We start from the raw sequence: 23536 nt of genomic DNA, 5'->3' as shown, positions 1-23536 counted from the left end.
GTTGTCTAGTTATAATGTTGTATTGTGTAGTTATATTGTTTTATTGTGTAGTTATAATTTTGTGTTGTCTAGTTATAATGTTGTATTGTCTAGTTATAATGTTGTATTGTCTAGTTAAGTGTTGTGTAGTTATAATGATGTATTGTCTAGTTATAATGTTGTATTGTCTAGTTATAATGTTGTGTTGTCTAGTTATAATGTTGTGTTGTCTATATCTAGTTATAATGTTGTGTTATCTAGTTATAATGTTGTGTTATCTAGTTATAATGTTGTGTTATCTAGTTATAATGTCGTGTTGTCTAGTTATAATGTTGTATTGTCGAGTTATAATGTTGTATTGTCTAGTTAATGTTGTGTTGTGTAGTTATAATGTTGTGTTGTATAGTTATAATGTTGTATTGTCTAGTTATAATGTTGTGTTGTCTAGTTATAATGTGTATTGTCTAGTTATAATGTTCTGTTGTCTAGTTATAATGTTGTGTTATCTAGTTATAATGTTGTGTTGTCTAGTTATAATGATGTATTGTCTAGTTATAATGTTGTGTTATCTAGTTATAATGTTCTGTTGTCTAGTTATAATGTTGTATATTCTAGTTATAATGATGTATTGTCTAGTTATAATGTTGTATTGTCTAGTTATAATGTTGTGTTATCTAGTTATAATGTTGTGTTGTCTAGTTATAATGTTGTGTTGTTTAGTTATAATGTTGTATTGTCTAGTTAATGTTGTGTTGTCTAGTTATAATGTTGTATTGTCTAGTTAATGTTGTGTTGTGTAGTTATAATGATGTGTTGTATAGTTATAATGTTGTATTGTCTAGTTATAATGTTGTGTTGTCTAGTTATAATGTTGTATTTTCTAGTTATAATGTTGTATTGTCTAGTTAATGTTGTGTTGTCTAGTTATAATGTTGTATTGTCTAGTTATAATGTTGTGTTGTCTAGTTATAATGTTGTGTTGTCTAGTTATAATGTTGTGTTGTCTAGTTATAATGTTGTGTTGTCTAGTTATAATGTTGTGTTGTCTAGTTATAATGTTGTGTTGTCTAGTTATAAAGTTGTCTTGTCTAGTTATAATGTTGTATTGTCTAGTTATAATGTTCTGTTGTCTAGTTATAATGTTCTGTTGTCTAGTTATAATGTTGTATTGTCTAGTTATAATGTTGTGTTGTCTAGTTATAATAATGTTTTGTCTAGTTATAATGTTGTATTGTCTAGTTATAATGTTGTGTTGTCTAGTTATAATGTTGTATTGTCTAGTTATAATGTTCTGTTGTCTAGTTAATGTTGTGTTGTGTAGTTATAATGTTGTGTTGTATAGTTATAATGTTGTATTGTCTAGTTATAATGTTGTGTTGTCTAGTTATAATGTGTATTGTCTAGTTATAATGTTCTGTTGTCTAGTTATAATGTTGTGTTATCTAGTTATAATGTTGTGTTGTCTAGTTATAATGTGTATTGTCTAGTTATAATGTTCTGTTGTCTAGTTATAATGTTGTATTGTCTAGTTATAATGATGTATTGTCTAGTTATAATGTTGTATTGTCTAGTTATAATGTTGTGTTATCTAGTTATAATGTTGTGTTGTCTAGTTATAATGTTGTGTTGTTTAGTTATAATGTTGTATTGTCTAGTTAATGTTGTGTTGTCTAGTTATAATGTTGTATTGTCTAGTTAATGTTGTGTTGTGTAGTTATAATGTTGTGTTGTATAGTTATAATGTTGTATTGTCTAGTTATAATGTTGTGTTGTCTAGTTATAATGTTGTATTTTCTAGTTATAATGTTGTATTGTCTAGTTAATGTTGTGTTGTCTAGTTATAATGTTGTATTGTCTAGTTATAATGTTGTGTTGTCTAGTTATAATGTTGTGTTGTCTAGTTATAATGTTCTGTTGTCTAGTTAATGTTGTGTTGTGTAGTTATAATGTTGTGTTGTATAGTTATAATGTTGTATTGTCTAGTTATAATGTTGTGTTGTCTAGTTATAATGTTGTGTTGTCTAGTTATAATGTTGTGTTGTCTAGTTATAATGTTGTGTTGTCTAGTTAATGTTGTGTTGTCTAGTTATAATGTTGTGTTGTCTAGTTATAAAGTTGTCTTGTCTAGGTATAATGTTGTATTGTCTAATTATAATGTTGTGTTGTCTGGTTATAATGTTCTGTTGTCTAGTTATAATGTTGTATTGTCTAGTTAATGTTGTGTTGTCTAGTTATAATGTTGTATTGTCTAGTTAATGTTGTGTTGTCTAGTTATAATGTTGTGTTGTCTAGTTATAATGTTGTGTTGTCTAGTTATAATGTTGTGTTATCTAGTTATAATGTTGTGTTATCTAGTTATAATGTTGTGTTATCTAGTTATAATGTTGTATTGTCTAGTTATAATGTTGTATTGTCTAATTATAATGTTCTGTTGTCTAGTTATAATGTTGTATTGTCTAGTTAATGTTGTGTTGTCTAGTTATAATGTTGTGTTGTCTAGTTATAATGTTGTGTTATCTAGTTATAATGTTGTGTTATCTAGTTATAATGTTGTATTGTCTAGTTAATGTTGTGTTGTCTAGTTATAATGTTGTATTGTCTAGTTAATGTTGTGTTGTCTAGTTATAATGTTGTGTTGTCTAGTTATAATGTTGTGTTATCTAGTTATAATGTTGTATTGTCTAGTTAATGTTGTGTTGTCTAGTTATAATGTTGTGTTGTCTAGTTAATGTTGTGTTGTCTATATCTAGTTATAATGTTGTGTTATCTAGTTATAATGTTGTGTTATCTAGTTATAATGTTGTGTTATCTAGTTATAATGTCGTGTTGTCTAGTTATAATGTTGTATTGTCGAGTTATAATGTTGTATTGTCTAGTTAATGTTGTGTTGTCTAGTTATAATGTTGTGTTGTCTAGTTATAATGTTGTGTTATCTAGTTATAATGTTGTATTGTCTAGTTATAATGTTGTATTGTCTAGTTATAATGTTGTGTTGTCTAGTTATAATGTTGTGTTGTCTATATCTAGTTATAATGTTGTGTTATCTAGTTATAATGTTGTGTTATCTAGTTATAATGTTGTGTTATCTAGTTATAATGTCGTGTTGTCTAGTTATAATGTTGTATTGTCGAGTTATAATGTTGTATTGTCTAGTTAATGTTGTGTTGTGTAGTTATAATGTTGTGTTGTATAGTTATAATGTTGTATTGTCTAGTTATAATGTTGTGTTGTCTAGTTATAATGTGTATTGTCTAGTTATAATGTTCTGTTGTCTAGTTATAATGTTGTGTTATCTAGTTATAATGTTGTGTTGTCTAGTTATAATGATGTATTGTCTAGTTATAATGTTGTGTTATCTAGTTATAATGTTCTGTTGTCTAGTTATAATGTTGTATTGTCTAGTTATAATGATGTATTGTCTAGTTATAATGTTGTATTGTCTAGTTATAATGTTGTGTTATCTAGTTATAATGTTGTGTTGTCTAGTTATAATGTTGTGTTGTTTAGTTATAATGTTGTATTGTCTAGTTAATGTTGTGTTGTCTAGTTATAATGTTGTATTGTCTAGTTAATGTTGTGTTGTGTAGTTATAATGTTGTGTTGTATAGTTACAATGTTGTATTGTCTAGTTATAATGTTGTGTTGTCTAGTTATAATGTTGTATTTTCTAGTTATAATGTTGTATTGTCTAGTTAATGTTGTGTTGTCTAGTTATAATGTTGTATTGTCTAGTTATAATGTTGTGTTGTCTAGTTATAATGTTGTGTTGTCTAGTTATAATGTTGTATTGTCTAGTTATAATGTTGTGTTGTCTAGTTATAATGTTGTGTTGTCTAGTTATAATGTTGTATTGTCTAGTTAATGTTGTGTTGTCTAGTTATAATGTTGTATTGTCTAGTTATAATGTTGTTTTGTCTAGTTATAATGTTGTATTGTCTAGTTATAATGTTGTGTTGTCTAGTTATAATGTTGTAATGTCTAGTTATAATGTTGTATTGTCTAGTTAATGTTGTATTGTGTAGTTATAATGTTGTGTTGTATAGTTATAATGTTGTATTGTCTAGTTATAATGTTGTGTTGTCTAGTTATAATGTTGTGTTGTCTAGTTATAATGTTGTGTTGTCTAGTTATAATGTTGTGTTGTCTAGTTAATGTTGTGTTGTCTAGTTATAATGTTGTGTTGTCTAGTTATAAAGTTGTCTTGTCTAGTTATAATGTTGTATTGTCTAGTTATAATGTTGTGTTGTCTAGTTATAATGTTGTGTTGTCTAGTTATAATGTTGTATTGTGTAGTTATATTGTTTTATTGTGTAGTTATAATTTTGTGTTGTCTAGTTATAATGTTGTATTGTCTAGTTATAATGTTGTATTGTCTAGTTAATGTTGTGTAGTTATAATGATGTATTGTCTAGTTATAATGTTGTATTGTCTAGTTATAATGTTGTGTTGTCTAGTTATAATGTTGTGTTGTCTATATCTAGTTATAATGTTGTGTTATCTAGTTATAATGTTGTGTTATCTAGTTATAATGTTGTGTTATCTAGTTATAATGTCGTGTTGTCTAGTTATAATGTTGTATTGTCGAGTTATAATGTTGTATTGTCTAGTTAATGTTGTGTTGTGTAGTTATAATGTTGTGTTGTATAGTTATAATGTTGTATTGTCTAGTTATAATGTTGTGTTGTCTAGTTATAATGTGTATTGTCTAGTTATAATGTTCTGTTGTCTAGTTATAATGTTGTGTTATCTAGTTATAATGTTGTGTTGTCTAGTTATAATGATGTATTGTCTAGTTATAATGTTGTGTTATCTAGTTATAATGTTCTGTTGTCTAGTTATAATGTTGTATATTCTAGTTATAATGATGTATTGTCTAGTTATAATGTTGTATTGTCTAGTTATAATGTTGTGTTATCTAGTTATAATGTTGTGTTGTCTAGTTATAATGTTGTGTTGTTTAGTTATAATGTTGTATTGTCTAGTTAATGTTGTGTTGTCTAGTTATAATGTTGTATTGTCTAGTTAATGTTGTGTTGTGTAGTTATAATGATGTGTTGTATAGTTATAATGTTGTATTGTCTAGTTATAATGTTGTGTTGTCTAGTTATAATGTTGTATTTTCTAGTTATAATGTTGTATTGTCTAGTTAATGTTGTGTTGTCTAGTTATAATGTTGTATTGTCTAGTTATAATGTTGTGTTGTCTAGTTATAATGTTGTGTTGTCTAGTTATAATGTTGTGTTGTCTAGTTATAATGTTGTGTTGTCTAGTTATAATGTTGTGTTGTCTAGTTATAATGTTGTGTTGTCTAGTTATAAAGTTGTCTTGTCTAGTTATAATGTTGTATTGTCTAGTTATAATGTTGTGTTGTCTAGTTATAATGTTCTGTTGTCTAGTTATAATGTTGTATTGTCTAGTTATAATGTTGTGTTGTCTAGTTATAATAATGTTTTGTCTAGTTATAATGTTGTATTGTCTAGTTATAATGTTGTGTTGTCTAGTTATAATGTTGTATTGTCTAGTTATAATGTTCTGTTGTCTAGTTAATGTTGTGTTGTGTAGTTATAATGTTGTGTTGTATAGTTATAATGTTGTATTGTCTAGTTATAATGTTGTGTTGTCTAGTTATAATGTGTATTGTCTAGTTATAATGTTCTGTTGTCTAGTTATAATGTTGTGTTATCTAGTTATAATGTTGTGTTGTCTAGTTATAATGTGTATTGTCTAGTTATAATGTTCTGTTGTCTAGTTATAATGTTGTATTGTCTAGTTATAATGATGTATTGTCTAGTTATAATGTTGTATTGTCTAGTTATAATGTTGTGTTATCTAGTTATAATGTTGTGTTGTCTAGTTATAATGTTGTGTTGTTTAGTTATAATGTTGTATTGTCTAGTTAATGTTGTGTTGTCTAGTTATAATGTTGTATTGTCTAGTTAATGTTGTGTTGTGTAGTTATAATGTTGTGTTGTATAGTTATAATGTTGTATTGTCTAGTTATAATGTTGTGTTGTCTAGTTATAATGTTGTATTTTCTAGTTATAATGTTGTATTGTCTAGTTAATGTTGTGTTGTCTAGTTATAATGTTGTATTGTCTAGTTATAATGTTGTGTTGTCTAGTTATAATGTTGTGTTGTCTAGTTATAATGTTCTGTTGTCTAGTTAATGTTGTGTTGTGTAGTTATAATGTTGTGTTGTATAGTTATAATGTTGTATTGTCTAGTTATAATGTTGTGTTGTCTAGTTATAATGTTGTGTTGTCTAGTTATAATGTTGTGTTGTCTAGTTATAATGTTGTGTTGTCTAGTTAATGTTGTGTTGTCTAGTTATAATGTTGTGTTGTCTAGTTATAAAGTTGTCTTGTCTAGGTATAATGTTGTATTGTCTAATTATAATGTTGTGTTGTCTGGTTATAATGTTCTGTTTTCTAGTTATAATATTGTATTGTCTAGTTAATGTTGTGTTGTCTAGTTATAATGTTGTATTGTATAGTTAATGTTGTGTTGTCTAGTTATAATGTTGTGTTGTCTAGTTATAATGTTGTGTTGTCTAGTTATAATGTTGTGTTATCTAGTTATAATGTTGTGTTATCTAGTTATAATGTTGTGTTATCTAGTTATAATGTTGTATTGTCTAGTTATAATGTTTTATTGTCTAATTATAATGTTCTGTTGTCTAGTTATAATGTTGTATTGTCTAGTTAATGTTGTGTTGTCTAGTTATAATGTTGTGTTGTCTAGTTATAATGTTGTGTTATCTAGTTATAATGTTGTGTTATCTAGTTATAATGTTGTGTTATCTAGTTATAATGTTGTATTGTCTAGTTAATGTTGTGTTGTCTAGTTATAATGTTGTATTGTCTAGTTAATGTTGTGTTGTCTAGTTATAATGTTGTGTTGTCTAGTTATAATGTTGTGTTATCTAGTTATAATGTTGTATTGTCTAGTTAATGTTGTGTTGTCTAGTTATAATGTTGTGTTGTCTAGTTAATGTTGTGTTGTCTATATCTAGTTATAATGTTGTGTTATCTAGTTATAATGTTGTGTTATCTAGTTATAATGTTGTGTTATCTAGTTATAATGTCGTGTTGTCTAGTTATAATGTTGTATTGTCGAGTTATAATGTTGTATTGTCTAGTTAATGTTGTGTTGTCTAGTTATAATGTTGTGTTGTCTAGTTATAATGTTGTGTTATCTAGTTATAATGTTGTATTGTCTAGTTATAATGTTGTATTGTCTAGTTATAATGTTGTGTTGTCTAGTTATAATGTTGTGTTGTCTATATCTAGTTATAATGCTGTGTTATCTAGATATAATGTTGTGTTATCTAGTTATAATGTTGTGTTATCTAGTTATAATGTCGTGTTGTCTAGTTATAATGTTGTATTGTCGAGTTATAATGTTGTATTGTCTAGTTAATGTTGTGTTGTGTAGTTATAATGTTGTGTTGTATAGTTATAATGTTGTATTGTCTAGTTATAATGTTGTGTTGTCTAGTTATAATGTGTATTGTCTAGTTATAATGTTCTGTTGTCTAGTTATAATGTTGTGTTATCTAGTTATAATGTTGTGTTGTCTAGTTATAATGATGTATTGTCTAGTTATAATGTTGTGTTATCTAGTTATAATGTTCTGTTGTCTAGTTATAATGTTGTATTGTCTAGTTATAATGATGTATTGTCTAGTTATAATGTTGTATTGTCTAGTTATAATGTTGTGTTATCTAGTTATAATGTTGTGTTGTCTAGTTATAATGTTGTGTTGTTTAGTTATAATGTTGTATTGTCTAGTTAATGTTGTGTTGTCTAGTTATAATGTTGTATTGTCTAGTTAATGTTGTGTTGTGTAGTTATAATGTTGTGTTGTATAGTTACAATGTTGTATTGTCTAGTTATAATGTTGTGTTGTCTAGTTATAATGTTGTATTTTCTAGTTATAATGTTGTATTGTCTAGTTAATGTTGTGTTGTCTAGTTATAATGTTGTATTGTCTAGTTATAATGTTGTGTTGTCTAGTTATAATGTTGTGTTGTCTAGTTATAATGTTGTGTTGTCTAGTTATAATGTTGTGTTGTCTAGTTATAATGTTGTGTTGTCTAGTTATAAAGTTGTCTTGTCTAGTTATAATGTTGTATTGTCTAGTTATAATGTTCTGTTGTCTAGTTATAATGTTCTGTTGTCTAGTTATAATGTTGTATTGTCTAGTTATAATGTTGTGTTGTCTAGTTATAATGTTGTTTTGTCTAGTTATAATGTTGTATTGTCTAGTTATAATGTTGTGTTGTCTAGTTATAATGTTGTATTGTCTAGTTATAATGTTCTGTTGTCTAGTTAATGTTGTGTTGTGTAGTTATAATGTTGTGTTGTATAGTTATAATGTTGTATTGTCTAGTTATAATGTTGTGTTGTCTAGTTATAATGTTGTGTTGTCTAGTTATAATGTTGTGTTGTCTAGTTAATGTTGTGTTGTCTAGTTATAATGTTGTGTTGTCTAGTTATAAAGTTGTCTTGTCTAGGTATAATGTTGTATTGTCTAATTATAATGTTGTGTTGTCTAGTTATAATGTTCTGTTGTCTAGTTATAATGTTGTATTGTCTAGTTAATGTTGTGTTGTCTAGTTATAATGTTGTATTGTCTAGTTAATGTTGTGTTGTCTAGTTATAATGTTGTGTTGTCTAGTTATAATGTTGTGTTGTCTAGTTATAATGTTGTGTTATCTAGTTATGATGTTGTGTTATCTAGTTATAATGTTGTGTTATCTAGTTATAATGTTGTATTGTCTAGTTATAATGTTGTATTGTGTAATTATAATGTTCTGTTGTCTAGTTATAATGTTGTATTGTCTAGTTAATGTTGTGTTGTCTAGTTATAATGTTGTGTTGTCTAGTTATAATGTTGTGTTATCTAGTTATAATGTTGTGTTATCTAGTTATAATGTTGTATTGTCTAGTTAATGTTGTGTTGTCTAGTTATAATGTTGTATTGTCTAGTTAATGTTGTGTTGTCTAGTTATAATGTTGTGTTGTCTAGTTGTAATGTTGTGTTATCTAGTTATAATGTTGTATTGTCTAGTTAATGTTGTGTTGTCTAGTTATAATGTTGTGTTGTCTAGTTAATGTTGTGTTGTGTAGTTATAATGTTGTGTTGTATAGTTATAATGTTGTATTGTCTAGTTATAATGTTGTGTTGTCTAGTTATAATGTTCTGTTGTCTAGTTATAATGTTGTATTGTCTAGTTAATGTTGTGTTGTCTAGTTATAATGTTGTGTTGTCTAGTTATAATGTTGTATTGTCTAGTTAATGTTGTGTTGTCTAGTTATAATGTTGTGTTGTCTAGTTATAATGTTGTGTTATCTAGTTATAATGTTGTGTTATCTAGTTATAATGTTGTGTTGTCTAGTTATAATGTTGTGTTGTCTAGTTCTAATGTTGTGTTGTCTAGTTATAATGTTGTGTTGTCTAGTTATAAAGTTGTCTTGTCTAGTTATAATGTTGTGTTGTCTAGTTCTAATGTTGTGTTGTCTAGTTATAATGTTGTGTTGTCTAGTTCTAATGTTGTGTTGTCTAGTTATAATGTTGTGTTGTCTAGTTATAATGTTGTGTTGTCTAGTTCTAATGTTGTGTTGTCTAGTTATAATGTTGTGTTGTCTAGTTATAATGTTGTGTTGTCTAGTTCTAATGTTGTGTTGTCTAGTTATAATGTTGTGTTGTCTAGTTCTAATGTTGTGTTGTCTAGTTATAATGTTGTGTTGTCTAGTTCTAATGTTGTGTTGTCTAGTTATAATGTTGTGTTGTCTAGTTCTAATGTTGTGTTGTCTAGTTATAACCTGAAAAGGGAGTAATGAATAACCCTCATCTAAAAACCGTGAGAAGCTGTTATGAGGACAAGACTAGAGCAGATCACTTACTAATGGACATTACTGGGGCTCATTCTATAAAAAGCTGAAGTTCAGCAGTTATATTTAGCTAGTGCTGAGAAGTGCAGTATGTTGAGTTACTGTATGCTAGGGTTGGTGTGAGGGTGGTTGTCAAGGCACATTTCTGACACCTTTGATATTTTCAGTGTATACAGGAAGATGTCTCAATTAGGTCTCAGGGGTTTTGTCCGACTGCTTCATTTATGCATTGGATGGCAATGATGGTTTCATCTGTATGTTTGTGTTTGTGTGTATAATCAATTGTACAGCTTCCACAATGCTTAGCTCAATGGAGAGGCAGGAGATAGACACCAGGAAGTTTCATAAGAGTGACCTATTAGATGACATTCAGGTATAGTAAATCATGCTCTCAACCAGGGCTCTTTTTGTACAGTCAAAATGCTTTATGAAACTGCATTTTGGCAGAATAAAACTAACTGTATTGTGACATTACCTACAGCAGTTATTACATTCACAAAAGCCTCCTTCAAAAGTTAGAACATCTCAGAAACATCCAGTTTTATGAGTAGACTGACTCTGTAACTCTGTATGTGCCACGGGCTTGAGTCAGCTATGGCTAAAATACCACATATTATCATCTCATCCCTTTGACATAATTTCCCCTTGTGTAGAAGCTGAGGTTGGAGATTGACAGCGTCATGACGGAAATCCACAACATTGAGGCGGACGAGGAGAAGTAAGTTAGAGCTAGCACAATGGCTGATTCGGATAGGTTACCATTGACCAGTAGGCCTCTTCCTCTGTTAGCTACAGTAACACTTTGCAGTGTGTGGTAGCTTCTTTTGAATCTATCACTGCCCAAACACCAGATCAACAATACTCCCTGACATCCATCTTGACAAAGAGACTCCTCTCACATCTCTGATGTCCTATCCCTCCCTAATTCAGACTAAGAAAGGTATGGAGCCCCCCCCCCCCACCAATGTGGTCACCTCTTCGTCCTCATAAGTTGGCTCTGGGGGTCGTTGTCTTCTAGAACAAGAACAGATTCTGCCCCCCATCTGCAAGGCCCCTCTGTATATGTGTGTTTCCTGTTTCTTCACTAGCAACTACAGGAATGTGGTAAAACTCTTATATGTCAGAAGCATGAAACACTGAGACATGTTCCAGGCAGGACAACCCCAGCTTCCTTTAATTGTCTCACTCTCACTGTGTGTCATCTCTTATACAGCGGACATACACTGTAGCTAGTATAACGCTCATGGGTAAAAGTGGTGTAATTAACCTTTGTCAATATTTATTCTGTTTTGTTTTTGTTTCTCTTCAGCAAAAATGTTGTGAGAAACAAGAGGTTCTTATCTGGGAAAAAGAAATTCAACATGGACCCTAAAAAGGTGAGCTCATGTCACACACTGTAATTAGAGCCCTTAGTTTTTCCTGGTGAGGTTCTCTGGTAAGACAAAGTCATAACATTACTCAATATGGAATACACTAAACACAAATACATACGGATCAGATATGTACCGAAATGTGAAGTGCTTCAATTATAGAATTGAAGTAGTAAAGATCTGTATAGTTATCACATCTCTACTGACGGAGGCTTGCCACAGCTAGAAGCTTAAATAGTTAACTGCAAGATGACAGAACAAATAATCTGACACAAACGAATGAATGCTGAGCGAGTGACGTGAATTATGTGCAGAAGTGCAACTGTGCGGAGGCAGAGAGAGGGGGAGAGAAAATGAGAGAGAACCACATCCTGTTCCGTGAAGAGGAGCGGAGGCACACGCTCCTGCTCAAACCACAAATACCCCTCCTTTCCTCTCCTCTGAAGAGAGGTCAAATCCATAATATATAGTCCCCCTGGCCTGTATGACCACCCTGGAGACAAGCCTGGCCTGTATGACCACCCTGGAGACAAGCCTGGCCTGTATGACCACCCGGGAGAAAAGCCTGGCCTGTATGACCACCCTGGAGAAAAGCCTGGCCTGTATGACCACCCTGGAGAAAAGCCTGGCCTGTATGACCACCCTGGAGACAAGCCTGGCCTGTATGACCACCCTGGAGAAAAGCCTGGCCTGTATGACCACCCTGGAGAAAAGCCTGGCCTGTATGACCACCCGGGAGACAAGCCTGGCCTGTATGACCACCCGGGAGACAAGCCTGGCCTGTATGACCACCCTGGAGACAAGCCTGGCCTGTATGACCACCCGGGAGAAAAGCCTGGCCTGTATGACCACCCGGGAGAAAAGCCTGGCCTGTATGACCACCCTGGAGAAAAGCCTGGCCTGAATGACCACCCTGGAGAAAAGCCTAGCCTGTATGACCACCCTGGAGAAAAGCCTGGCCTGTATGACCACCCTGGAGAAAAGCCTGGCCTGTATGACCACCCGGGAGAAAAGCCTGGCCTGTATGACCACCCTGGAGAAAAGCCTAGCCTGTATGACCCTCCTGGAGAAAAGCCTGGCCTGTATGACCACCCGGGAGAAAAGCCTGGCCTGTATGACCACCCGGGAGAAAAGCTTGGCCTGTATGGCCACCCTGGAGAAAAGCCTGGCCTGTATGACCACCCTGGAGAAAAGCCTGGCCTGTATGACCACCCGGGAGAAAAGCCTGGCCTGTATGACCACCCTGGAGAAAAGCCTGGCCTGTATGTCCACCCGGGAGAAAAGCTTGGCCTGTATGGCCACCCTGGAGAAAAGCCTGGCCTGTATGACCCTCCTGGAGAAAAGCCTGGCCTGTATGACCACCCGGGAGAAAAGCCTGGCCTGTATGACCACCCGGGAGAAAAGCTTGGCCTGTATGGCCACCCTGGAGAAAAGCCTGGCCTGTATGACCCTCCTGGAGAAAAGCCTAGCCTGTATGACCACCCTGGAGAAAAGCCTGGCCTGTATGACCACCCGGGAGAAAAGCTTGGCCTGTATGGCCACCCTGGAGAAAAGCCTGGCCTGTATGACCACCCTGGAGAAAAGCCTGGCCTGTATGACCCTCCTGGAGAAAAGCCTGTGTTTGGGTGTGTGCAGAGGCTAGAGATCCAGTCAAGCAGATCATTGGTTTCTTTAGCTGGAAGCTCTGCATTGTTTAGATATATGAAGATATATTGCTTCCAGTGGCTCTCTCAAAATGGCAGACAATGCATACAGAATATTTAATATGTGCATGACCACTACTGCACATCACAGTGCTTTGGACCTCATTATGATTTCTGCAATTTTTTATTCCACATACAAGTATGTGTTAATGCATTCATATCTTCCAAGTTCATACATGTTCATTGACTTGTCATGGCCTCTTCCCCCAGGGTATTCAGTACCTGGTTGACAATGACCTGTTGGAGTGGACAGCAGAGGCAGTGGCTGAGTTCCTATACAAAAAGGAAGGACTGAACAAGACAGCCATTGGGAACTTTTTAGGAGAGAGGTACACAATGCTTCTGAACATGACCATGAGAATGATGGCTTTGTTGATGGGGATAATGATGACTGTCATAACCACTCATTATCTCAATAATCTCCATATCACTGATTTGACTCTTGTTTGTGTTCATGCAGGGAGGAAATGCACCTTCAGACTCTGAAAGCCTTTGTAGAACTACACGAGTTCTCCGACCTGAATCTGGTGCAGGCACTGAGGTTAGTGCTGCACTACACTGGTGCATCTTTTACACTCATAAATTAATATAATCTCATTATTATATTAATTTCCACAGTAAATCCTGTCTGATCCCTGTCTGTTCCCTGGCTCATCCCTGTAGGCAGTTCCTGTGGAGTTTCCGTCTCCCTGGAGAAGCCCAGAAGATTGATAGGATGATGGAGGCATTCGCTACACGCTACTGTGACTGTAATGCAGGGGTCTTCCAGTCAACAGGTACTGTACAGTACTGTAGTGCACAGGAACCAGCCTCCTCTACCATGCTGCTGACTCCCTACACTGACAGATCAGCAAGACAGATGGGGAGGGGGTTGAGGAGTACATTTTGAGGCATATTCAAATCATTTCACAAACGTGATGCTGATTAAGGATGAAAATACATATCATTGACCCAACAGTAATGAAATGTGTGGGTGTTTCAAACAGACACCTGCTACATCCTGTCCTTTGCCGTCATCATGCTGAACACCAGTCTCCATAACCCCAACGTGAAGGACAAGCCCACTCTGGAGCGCTTCTTCAGTATGAACAGAGGCATCAACAACGGGGGTGACCTGCCCAACGACCTGCTCATGGTGAGGCCTCAGGGGTGAGAGGTCAGGAGTTAACTCCACTCTCAGAATGTGACCCCTATTTGGTTGTTGTTGTCTGTAGCTGTAGTTAACTCTCATCTACTACCTCATTAAATCCAGAAACTCTATGAGAGCATTCGGAACGAGCCGTTCAAAATTCCAGAGGATGATGGGAACGACCTCACACACACCTTCTTCAACCCGGACAGAGAGGGTTGGCTGCTCAAAATGGGTGAGATGAGTAGCAATATAACTAGCTGAGAGAATTGTCTTATAATTGTGCCATTACCAAGCCTTAAAAATAAGCTTACCACAGAATGATCTGATTTCCTTTATGGAGCGTGTTGGATGTAGAATTTTATGATTAAACGTTTTATTTGCGTAATGAAATGTTAACTTTTCATCTCTGCAGGAGGAAGGGTGAAAACATGGAAGAGGCGGTGGTTTATTTTGACAGACAGCTGTCTGTACTACTTTGAGTATACCACAGTGAGTATGCTATACCCACAACTATGTCATAGGGTTTGCCAGTAATGGAATTTAGGATAAAAGATGGTAGTAGTTACTGCTAAATGATAGTCCTTCACCAAAGCATCTCTCTCCCCTCCTCCCTCAGGATAAAGACCCCATAGGGATCATTCCCCTTGAGAACCTCTGTGTAAGAGAGATAGAAGACTCTATCAAACAGGTACAGTGTATTCCTCTGACTGCATATTTATTTCTAAGATTTATGGCAGTGCCACCTGTTCTATGGTGTTTCAGTCTCATAGTCTGTGCAGAAGTCATATTTACAGAAGCTACTCTCTTAGCTGTCACGGAACTGTATGACTCATAGCCTCTGTATGAGAAAGGAAGGGTTTAACTGGAAGATTAGGAGTAATTAGACCAATATACTATGGGATCATTTCCTTTTTTGAAAAAAGTTATTACCAGTAATTTGGCTTGGGTATGTGTTTTGTGAGCATTTGTATGCGTGTGTGTGCTTCTTTGTGAGCAGTATTGTCTAGAGATCTACAACCCCAGAGGGCAGAAGATCAAGGCGTGCAAGACAGAGAACGGAGGCAGGGTGGTGGAGGGGAAACACCAGTCCTACAGGATGAGTGCAGCCACAGCAGATGAGAGAGATGACTGGATAGGCTCCATCAGGTCTGACACCTCAACCCAGGCTTAACACATACAGTGAGGGAAAAAAGTTTTTGATTTTGTACGTTTGCCCACTGACAAAGAAATGATCAGTCTATAATTTTAATGGTAGGTTTATTTGAACAGTGAGAGACAGAATAACAACAACAAAATCCAGAAAAACGCATGTCAAAAATGTTATAAATTGATTTGCATTTTAATGAGGGAAATAAGTATTTGACCCCCTCTCAATCAGAAAGATTTCTGGCTCCCAGGTGTCTTTTATATAGGTAATGAGCTGAGATTAGGAGCACACTCTTAAAGGGAGTGCTCCTAATCTCAGTTTGTTACCTGAATAAAAGACACCTGTCCACAGAAGCAATCAATCAATCAGATTTCAAACTCTCCACCATGGCCAAGACCAAAGAGCTCTCCAAGGATGTCAAGGACAAGATTGTAGACCTACACAAGGCTGGAATGGGCTACAAGACCATCGCCAAGCAGCTTGGTGAGAAGGTGACAACAGTTGGTGCGATTATTCTCAAATGGAAGAAACACAAAAGAACTGTCAATCTCCCTCGGCCTGGGGCTCCATGCAAGATCTCACCTCGTGGAGTTGCAATGATCATGAGAACGGTGAGGAATCAGCCCAGAACTACACGGCAGGATCTTGTCAATGATCTCAAGGCAGCTGGGACCATAGTCACCAAGAAAACAATTGGTAACACACTACGCCGTGAAGGACTGAAATTCTGCAGCGCCCGCAAGGTCCCCCTGCTCAAGAAAGCACATATACATGCCCGTCTGAAGTTTGCCAATAAACATCTGAATGATTCAGAGGATAACTGGGTGAAAGTGTTGTGGTCGGATGAGACCAAAATTGAGCTCTTTGGCATCAACTCAACTCGCCGTGTTTGGAGGAGGGGGAATGCTGCCTATGACCCCAAGAACACCATCCCCACCGTCAAACATGGAGGTGGAAACATTATGCTTTTGGGGTGTTTTTCTGCTAAGGGGACAGGACAACTTCACCGCATCAAAGGGACGATGGAAGGGGCCATGTACCGTCAAATCTTGGGTGAGAACCTCCTTCCCTCAGTCAGGGCATTGAAAATGGGTCGTGGATGGGTATTCATTCCAGCATGACAATGACCCAAAACACACAGCCAAGGCAACAAAGGAGTGGCTCAAGAAGAAGCACATTAAGGTCCTGGAGTGGCCTAGCCAGTCTCCAGACCTTAATCCCATAGAAAATCTGTGGAGGGAGCTGAAGGTTCGAGTTGCCAAACGTCAGCCTCGAAACATTAATGACTTGGAGAAGATCAGCAAAGAGGAGTGGGACAAAATCCCTCCTGAGATGTGTGCAAACCTGGTGGCCAACTACAAGAAACGTCTGACCTCTGTGATTGCCAACAAGGGTTTTGCCACCAAGTACTAAGTCATGTTTTGCAGAGGGGTCAAATACTTATTTCCCTCATTAAAATGCAAATCATTTTATAACATTTTTGGCATGCATTTTTCAGGATGTTTTTGTTGTTATTCTGTCTCTCACTGTTCAAATAAACCTACCATTAAAATTATAGACTGATCATTTCTTTGTCAGTGGGCAAACGTACAAAATCATCAGGGGATCAAATACTTTTTTCCCTCACTGTACCTGTACTACACATCATACACTTCACAAATGACTTCCCAAATGACAACTGGCAATCAATAGGATAAAGGGAACGTGATGATGATGATCATTTGGACACTTGGCTTATTTATCTCTCTGTCTTTCCCTCAGAGCAAGTATCACCAAGGATCCCTTCTACGACCTGGTGTCATTGCGCAAGAGGAAAGTCATCAACAACAACAATGCTTCACAGGACTGAGACATCAGACATGATATAAAGCATCATGGGAATTGAGCCCGGTAATGATCTGTAGAGGTCCCGCTCCGTAACAGCCAGTGTTTTTAAATGCTTGGAAATGATGGACTGGTCCAAGTAAATAGACATGGCGCTTAATGTTACAATGCTGTACAGTACAGCATTAGTGCAATACTGTAACTCAGAATGAAAGAAGATAATTGTGACCTGTGTGTGGTTTAAAGCTGTCAAACCAGAAACTCCCCATACCTCATACTGTAGGTCTAATTTTATGGTTGAAGTTAGAGTCACTCAGTCTGTTCAATTACTAATAGAAAGTGATTTCTGTCAATATTTCTTAGAAATAAGAATTTAAAAGTATGTGGGAGAGAGTTGCAAACCAAAATAAGTGTGTAGCACTGTAGGAATAATGCATCATTCTATAAGGACAGATTTGAACATGTAATGTATAATGCAAAGTTACTCAAATGTAGTTGTATATAGTTATAGTTGATTCTGTACCATAAGCATAGAACAAAGGAAATATCAGGTAAGCATTACGGAAATGCACCACCTTTTCACCTTGCACCAGACTCAGTGATTTCAGTTCCTAAAAAGCCTCTGTACTACTAGCCTTTTCCTCTCCCAAGCCTATAGAATTCCTGTTACGTGTACACAAATCTTCAACACTGATTCAGTGTTGTGACGTTCTTTCATTATCTTAGAGGCATTGTATAAATCTTTTTTTAAATATGTATGGATTTATTTTTCAACTCATAACATACGTATTTTGTAAATACTGTATTATAATAGAAAGTTATTTTGCACATTGCCTTTAAAGCACAGACAGTGATAATACACATGTCTGTATACATGCCTTAATAATGTTGAATAAATAATAAATAATACATATATATTTTATTCTAAATATGTGTGTAGTTCTTTCAGAACAGATGACAGATAGTAGCAGATTATAATTACATCAAACGGGCCTAAAAAGCGGGACTGAAGACCTTTCTCTTCAGGAAGGCTTTATGTTGTTAGCGGTGCTCATTGGTTTCATTGTCCCTTGTAGCGTCAGCTGTGTTCTTTGCGTCAGTTTCCCCGTCCATTTTATATTTATTCTGTATAATGAAATGCGCTTTACAAATGTAATACAGCACCATCTTTCATTATTATTATCATAAATATCTTAGATATATACTGAACAAAAATATAAACGCAACATATAAAGTGTTGGTCCCATGTTTCATGAGCTGAAATAAAAGATCCCAGAAAAGTTACAAATGTTCTACATTTTTATTTTTACAAATTTGTTTACATCCCTGTTAGTGGGCGTTTCTTCTTTGCCAAGATAATCCATCCACCTGACAGGTGGGGCATATCAAGAAGCTGATTAAACAGCATGACCATTACACAGGTGAACCTTGTGCTGGGGAGAATATTTGTTACACAACACAATGCCACAGATGTTTCTCAAGTTTGAGGGAGCATGCAATTGGCCTGCTGACTGCAGGAATGTCCACCAGAGCTGTTGCCAGATAATTTAATGCTAGTTTCTCTACCATAAGCCGCCTCCAATGTCGTTTTAGAGATTTTGGCAGTACGTACAACTGGCCTCACAACCACAGACCACGTGTAACCACGCCAGACCAGGACCTCCACATCCGGCTTCTTCACCTGCGGGATCTTCTGAGACCAGCCACCTGGACAGCTGATGAAACTATGGGTTTGCACAACCAAATAATTTCTGCACAAACTGTCAGAAACCATCTTAGGGAAGCTCATCTGCAGTTTGGCATCTTAACCGACTTCAGTGGTAAATGCTCACCTTCAATGGCCACTGGCACACTGGAGAAGTGTGCTCTTCATGGATGAATCCCGGTTTCAACTGTACTGGCAGATGGCAGACAGTGTGTATGGTGTCGTGTGGGCACAGTGCCCCATGGTGGCAGTGGGTTTATGGTATGGTCAGGCATAAGCTACAGACAACGAACACGATTGCATTTTTATCAATGTCAATTTGAATGCACAAAGATACCATGATGAGATCCTGAGGCCCATTGTCGTGCCATTCATCCGCCGCCATCACCTCATGTTTCAGCAGGATAATGCACGGCCACATGTTGCAAGGATCTGTACACAACTCCTGGAAGCTGAAAATGTCCCTGTTCTTCCATGACCTGCATACTAACCAGACATGTCACCCACTGAGCATGAGTTTGGGACGCTCTGGTTCGACGTGTCCAACAGCGTGATCCAGTTCCCATTAATATCCAGCAATTTCGCACAGCAGAGGAGTGGGACAACATTCCACAGGCCACAATCAACAGCTTTAAAAACTCTATGCGAAGGAGTTTTGTCACGCTGCATGAGGCAAATGGTGGTCACACCAGATTTTATGGTTTTCTGATACACACCCTTACCTTTTTTTTAAAGGTATCTGTGACCGACATATGTGTATCTGCATTCCCAATCATGTGAAATCCATAGATTAGGGCGTAATGAATTTATTTCAATTGACTGATTTACTTTTATGAACTGTGACTCAGTAAAATCTTTGAAATTGTTGCATGTTTCATTTATATTTTTGTTCAGTGTAAAATCTAATTAAGTACAGTTTTAAAATGTTTTATTATTTAGTGATACAAATGTAATCAATCTGATATTGTTCAACACAAATAAGGAAAAACACAAAGATATTATCGAAGAAAACACTATTTGAATTTCTAAAATGTCCAGTAGCTGGTGCCAGATTATAATCTGTTGTTGGTTTTCAGTTTTCAACACTTATTAGGTGTCAGGGTTTAATAACCACCCATCAATATGCTTTATGTCTCCCATGATATGGGAAAATATATTTTAGCAACCCAAATGCACAGCTCCTAATGAAGAAACATTGAATCATGTCATGTGGTCATCCTGAGGTACTGTGTATTGAGGTGCTGCGTTTTTTTAGCGTCATGTGATGAAAGATGCATCATACGGCTGTATTTCTCTATTTTGAAAGTTATACATCTTGAAAACTTTTTGGGACATTTTGGGACTATATCAGCAATGGACTAATGAACCAAATACCAAAATAAATGTTTTTGGGTGGGGTTTTCCTTTAAGTGCTGTATTTCTACTGTGAAATGAGGCCTGCACCTGTGGTATGAAAAAAACAAGCATCCTTCCTGTGCACATCAGTTCCTGTGTGCATGTGTGTCTGTCATAGGGCTGTGGTTCTGCTCTGAGGTTACTATAGCCCTTATGCAGATATGAGAGACAAAACATATAGGGAGGAGAGAGTTGATGCAGGGAGTGATACACAAACACTCCCCACGTGTTTGCAATATCCATGAAGAGGGCTACTGTAATATACACAGTATGTATATGTTGTAAGTCCTCTCTCACTCACAGTTAAATATACAGTACTGTATGTCCACACACAATATACAGTACACCGTTTGAGTGAAGGTACAGTAAGCATAGGCTTCAATCTTATGAAACCTTTCCCTACAGCTTTACAGGCAAGAGTGAACCAAAGAAATGTCTGTATGCTTTTTGTAAAAGTGAATTCTCGCATACATTTTTCTTCAAACAAGGGTGGGAATAAAAACACTGATGCACCCAGAGGAAAAAAAAAATAAAAAACAGCTTTCAATTGCACTGGTGTTGAAAATGAAAATTGGCTTCACATGACAAATAGTAGAAAACATATTGCAAAAATAATTTAAGGCCTCATTTGTACACAGGCTAAACATTTGAATACCACCCAAACCATATCTATAACAAGCAGGGTTATGATTAAGCGGAGCTCATGCATATTCATCCAATTCTTCGACAAATCTACAGATAAGATAGTGGTAGGAAATGTTATCTAAAGGTTGAGCAAGAAAAATATGATCATGACAAAAAACAAAAAAATCACATGACTGTGGAGAAGAGAACTTGATTTCGCAAAACTATCTACATGTCCTCTGTAAATGATTGCAAAACAAAATACAAAAGTTGTTTTTAATATTATGATTTCATATAAAACAACAGTCACACATCAGAGATAGGAAGTCAGTCAATTACATGAAGTACGTGTGGTCTCATACATCTTTGGCATTTTTATATACAAGACATCACACTATAATTTCAATGAGAAAATGTGCTTTGCTCTTTGTAATTGCTATGCATAAAAAATAAGCAAAATATGTCTTAGTCCCTATTGCTTCGTTTTTTATTAAGATGACAAATATAGCCATGGACCAGTGACATGGTTATAATGTCACATAGGTTTAGAGACAATGTATTGTTGCATGTTAACAGCAGAAGTGCGTGATCGGTGTCTGATCTGTTAAAACATTATTCAGACACTACACACTCCAGTGGAGATAAGGGCCAGTCCACTAACAATTGAACAAAGTGCCCTTGGTAAGGTGATACCTTGTGTGAGAGAAGAGAGCTGATCACTTTTCCTTCTCCATAGTAACCTGAAGGATAGACACATTCAGAATACATCTATACCTGGGATAGATGTGTTTTTAACGACATCCATTTATTTAGGTTTAAAAGCTGCCGTTTCAATGGCAGTGATACAGGGAAGAGCAATACAACATGTTGATTTCTTATGACATGTGAGCAGTAACATAAGATCAGTTTTCAAGCATCGAATGACTGACCGATCAAGTCTGTATTGGCATTTCCCTGACACAGGTGGTGAATGCCATCTGAGACGGGCAGGACTCAGGAGACACTCACTGGTATGTGGCATCAAATCACTCCTGCTAAACAACAACATTAGGCTCATATTAAAGGAATAGTGGGTCTGACATTGAAGACTCTCACTACTCTAACTGATAAGGCAGCGGCGGTCCACACAGTCTTACACCAAGTCTCACTAAGGAACATTATAGTAGTACATAGAATGAGCAGCACATGTAATTACTATACTACTGTCATGATATGTAATCACTATACTCCTGCCATGACATGTCATTACTATACTCCTGCCATGACATGTCATTACTATACTCCTGCCATGATATGCAATTACTATACTCCTGCCATGACATGTCATTACTATACTCCTGCCATGACATGTCATTACTATACTCCTGCCATGATATGCAATTACTATACTCCTGCCATGACATGTCATTACTATACTCCTGCCATGACAGGTAATCACTATACTCCTGCCATGCCATGCCATTACTATACTCCTGTCATGATATGCAATTACTATACTCCTGTCAAGATATGCAATTACTATACTCCTGTCATGACATCTAATCACCATACTCCTGCCATGACATGTCATTACTATACTCCTGCCATGGGATGTCATTACTACACTCCTGCCATGACATGTCATTACTATACTCCTTCCATGATATGCAATCACTATACTCCTGCCATGACATCTAATCACTATAGTCCTGCCATGGCATGTCATTACTATACCCCTGCCATGACATGTAATCATTATACTCCTGCCATGGCATGTAATTACTATACTCCTGCCATGACATGTCATTACTATACTCCTGCCATGACATGTCATTACTATACTCCTGCCATGACATGCAATTCATATACTCCTGCCATGGCATGTCATTACTATACTCCTGCCATGACATGCAATTCATATACTCCTGCCATGGCATGTCATTACTATACTCCTGCCATGACATGCAATTACTATACCCCTGCCATGACATGTGATTACTATACTCCTGCCATAACATGTCATTACTATACTCCTGCCATGACATGTAATCACTATACTCCTGTCATGACATGTAATCACTATACTCCTGCCATGACATGTAATCACTATACTCCTGCCATGACATGAAATCACTATACTCCTGCCATGCCATGACTATACTCCTGCCATGACATGAAATCACTATACTCCTGCCATGACATGTAATCACTATACTCCTGCCATGACATGTAATCACTATACTCCTGCCATGACATGTAATCACTATAGTCCTGCCATGGCATGTCATTAATATACTCCATCTAATACTGCATCTGATACTGGCAATTACTTCAAATGTCCTCTGGCTCTGTCTCTCCCAGCTGATCCTGTCCTTCCTCTCTTCATCTCAGGACTGAATGCAGTTCTTTTTGGAAGGCTTCTTGTGTCCCTTTCCTAGAGGGAAAGGAGAAAAAATGGATGAGCCTTCAAACAACAACTCCATGTGAGGGACTATTGCAGTTAATATTCAAAGACAAATGAAAACCACAAATGGTAGAATATAACAACATACCGTCATCCTCTCCTTTGTTGAGGGTCATTAGAGACATACTTCTTTGAGGCAGTTTTGAAGGCTTTTTGTTCTTAAATTTCAACAGGGACGGTTTCTCTTCAATCTCAAATGAGTTCTCAGTGGCAGTGCTATTCGTCTCTGAGACTTTGCGGGTCGAGGAGGGGTTTGTGCGGGTTGGGGAGGGTGTTGAGTGGGTAGGGGAGGGGTTTGGGCGGGTAGGGGAGGGTGTT

At 35.9% G+C, this 23536-nt stretch overlaps 1 protein-coding gene and 1 long non-coding RNA gene across 7 annotated transcripts in view; one reads left to right on the top strand and one right to left on the bottom strand.

The window, feature by feature from the left end:
• Nucleotides 1-21785, top strand: part of LOC106601465 (cytohesin-3) — a 27405-nt gene extending 5620 nt beyond the window's left edge. For 3 of the 6 annotated variants that reach the window (XM_045715257.1, XM_045715258.1, XM_045715255.1), the window contains 12 exons: nucleotides 10166-10248; nucleotides 10529-10593; nucleotides 11185-11251; nucleotides 13159-13277; nucleotides 13409-13489; nucleotides 13612-13724; nucleotides 13935-14083; nucleotides 14201-14312; nucleotides 14493-14569; nucleotides 14697-14768; nucleotides 15078-15226; nucleotides 16989-17973. In XM_045715257.1, the coding sequence (XP_045571213.1) occupies nucleotides 10166-10248; nucleotides 10529-10593; nucleotides 11185-11251; nucleotides 13159-13277; nucleotides 13409-13489; nucleotides 13612-13724; nucleotides 13935-14083; nucleotides 14201-14312; nucleotides 14493-14569; nucleotides 14697-14768; nucleotides 15078-15226; nucleotides 16989-17076 (1175 nt within the window). In that variant the 3' untranslated portion in view covers nucleotides 17077-17973. Of the gene's footprint in view, nucleotides 1-10165; nucleotides 10249-10528; nucleotides 10594-11184; nucleotides 11252-13158; nucleotides 13278-13408; nucleotides 13490-13611; nucleotides 13725-13934; nucleotides 14084-14200; nucleotides 14313-14492; nucleotides 14570-14696; nucleotides 14769-15077; nucleotides 15227-16988; nucleotides 17974-21738 lie in introns of those variants that run through there. The other 3 variants (XM_045715259.1, XM_045715260.1, XM_045715256.1) reach the window with 2 other exon arrangements.
• LOC123741699 (uncharacterized) lies at nucleotides 21038-23536 on the bottom strand. The gene is made up of 2 exons (XR_006769220.1): nucleotides 23307-23536; nucleotides 21038-23188 (listed from the first exon to the last, which is right to left on the bottom strand). It is a non-coding gene; the product is annotated as an uncharacterized lncRNA (long non-coding RNA).

This window comes from Salmo salar, chromosome ssa03 (assembly GCF_905237065.1).
Source record: "Salmo salar chromosome ssa03, Ssal_v3.1, whole genome shotgun sequence".
Taxonomy (NCBI): domain Eukaryota; kingdom Metazoa; phylum Chordata; class Actinopteri; order Salmoniformes; family Salmonidae; genus Salmo; species Salmo salar.
The sequence above is the reverse complement of the archived record's forward strand: the minus strand, read 5'-3'. Positions and strand labels throughout refer to the sequence as shown.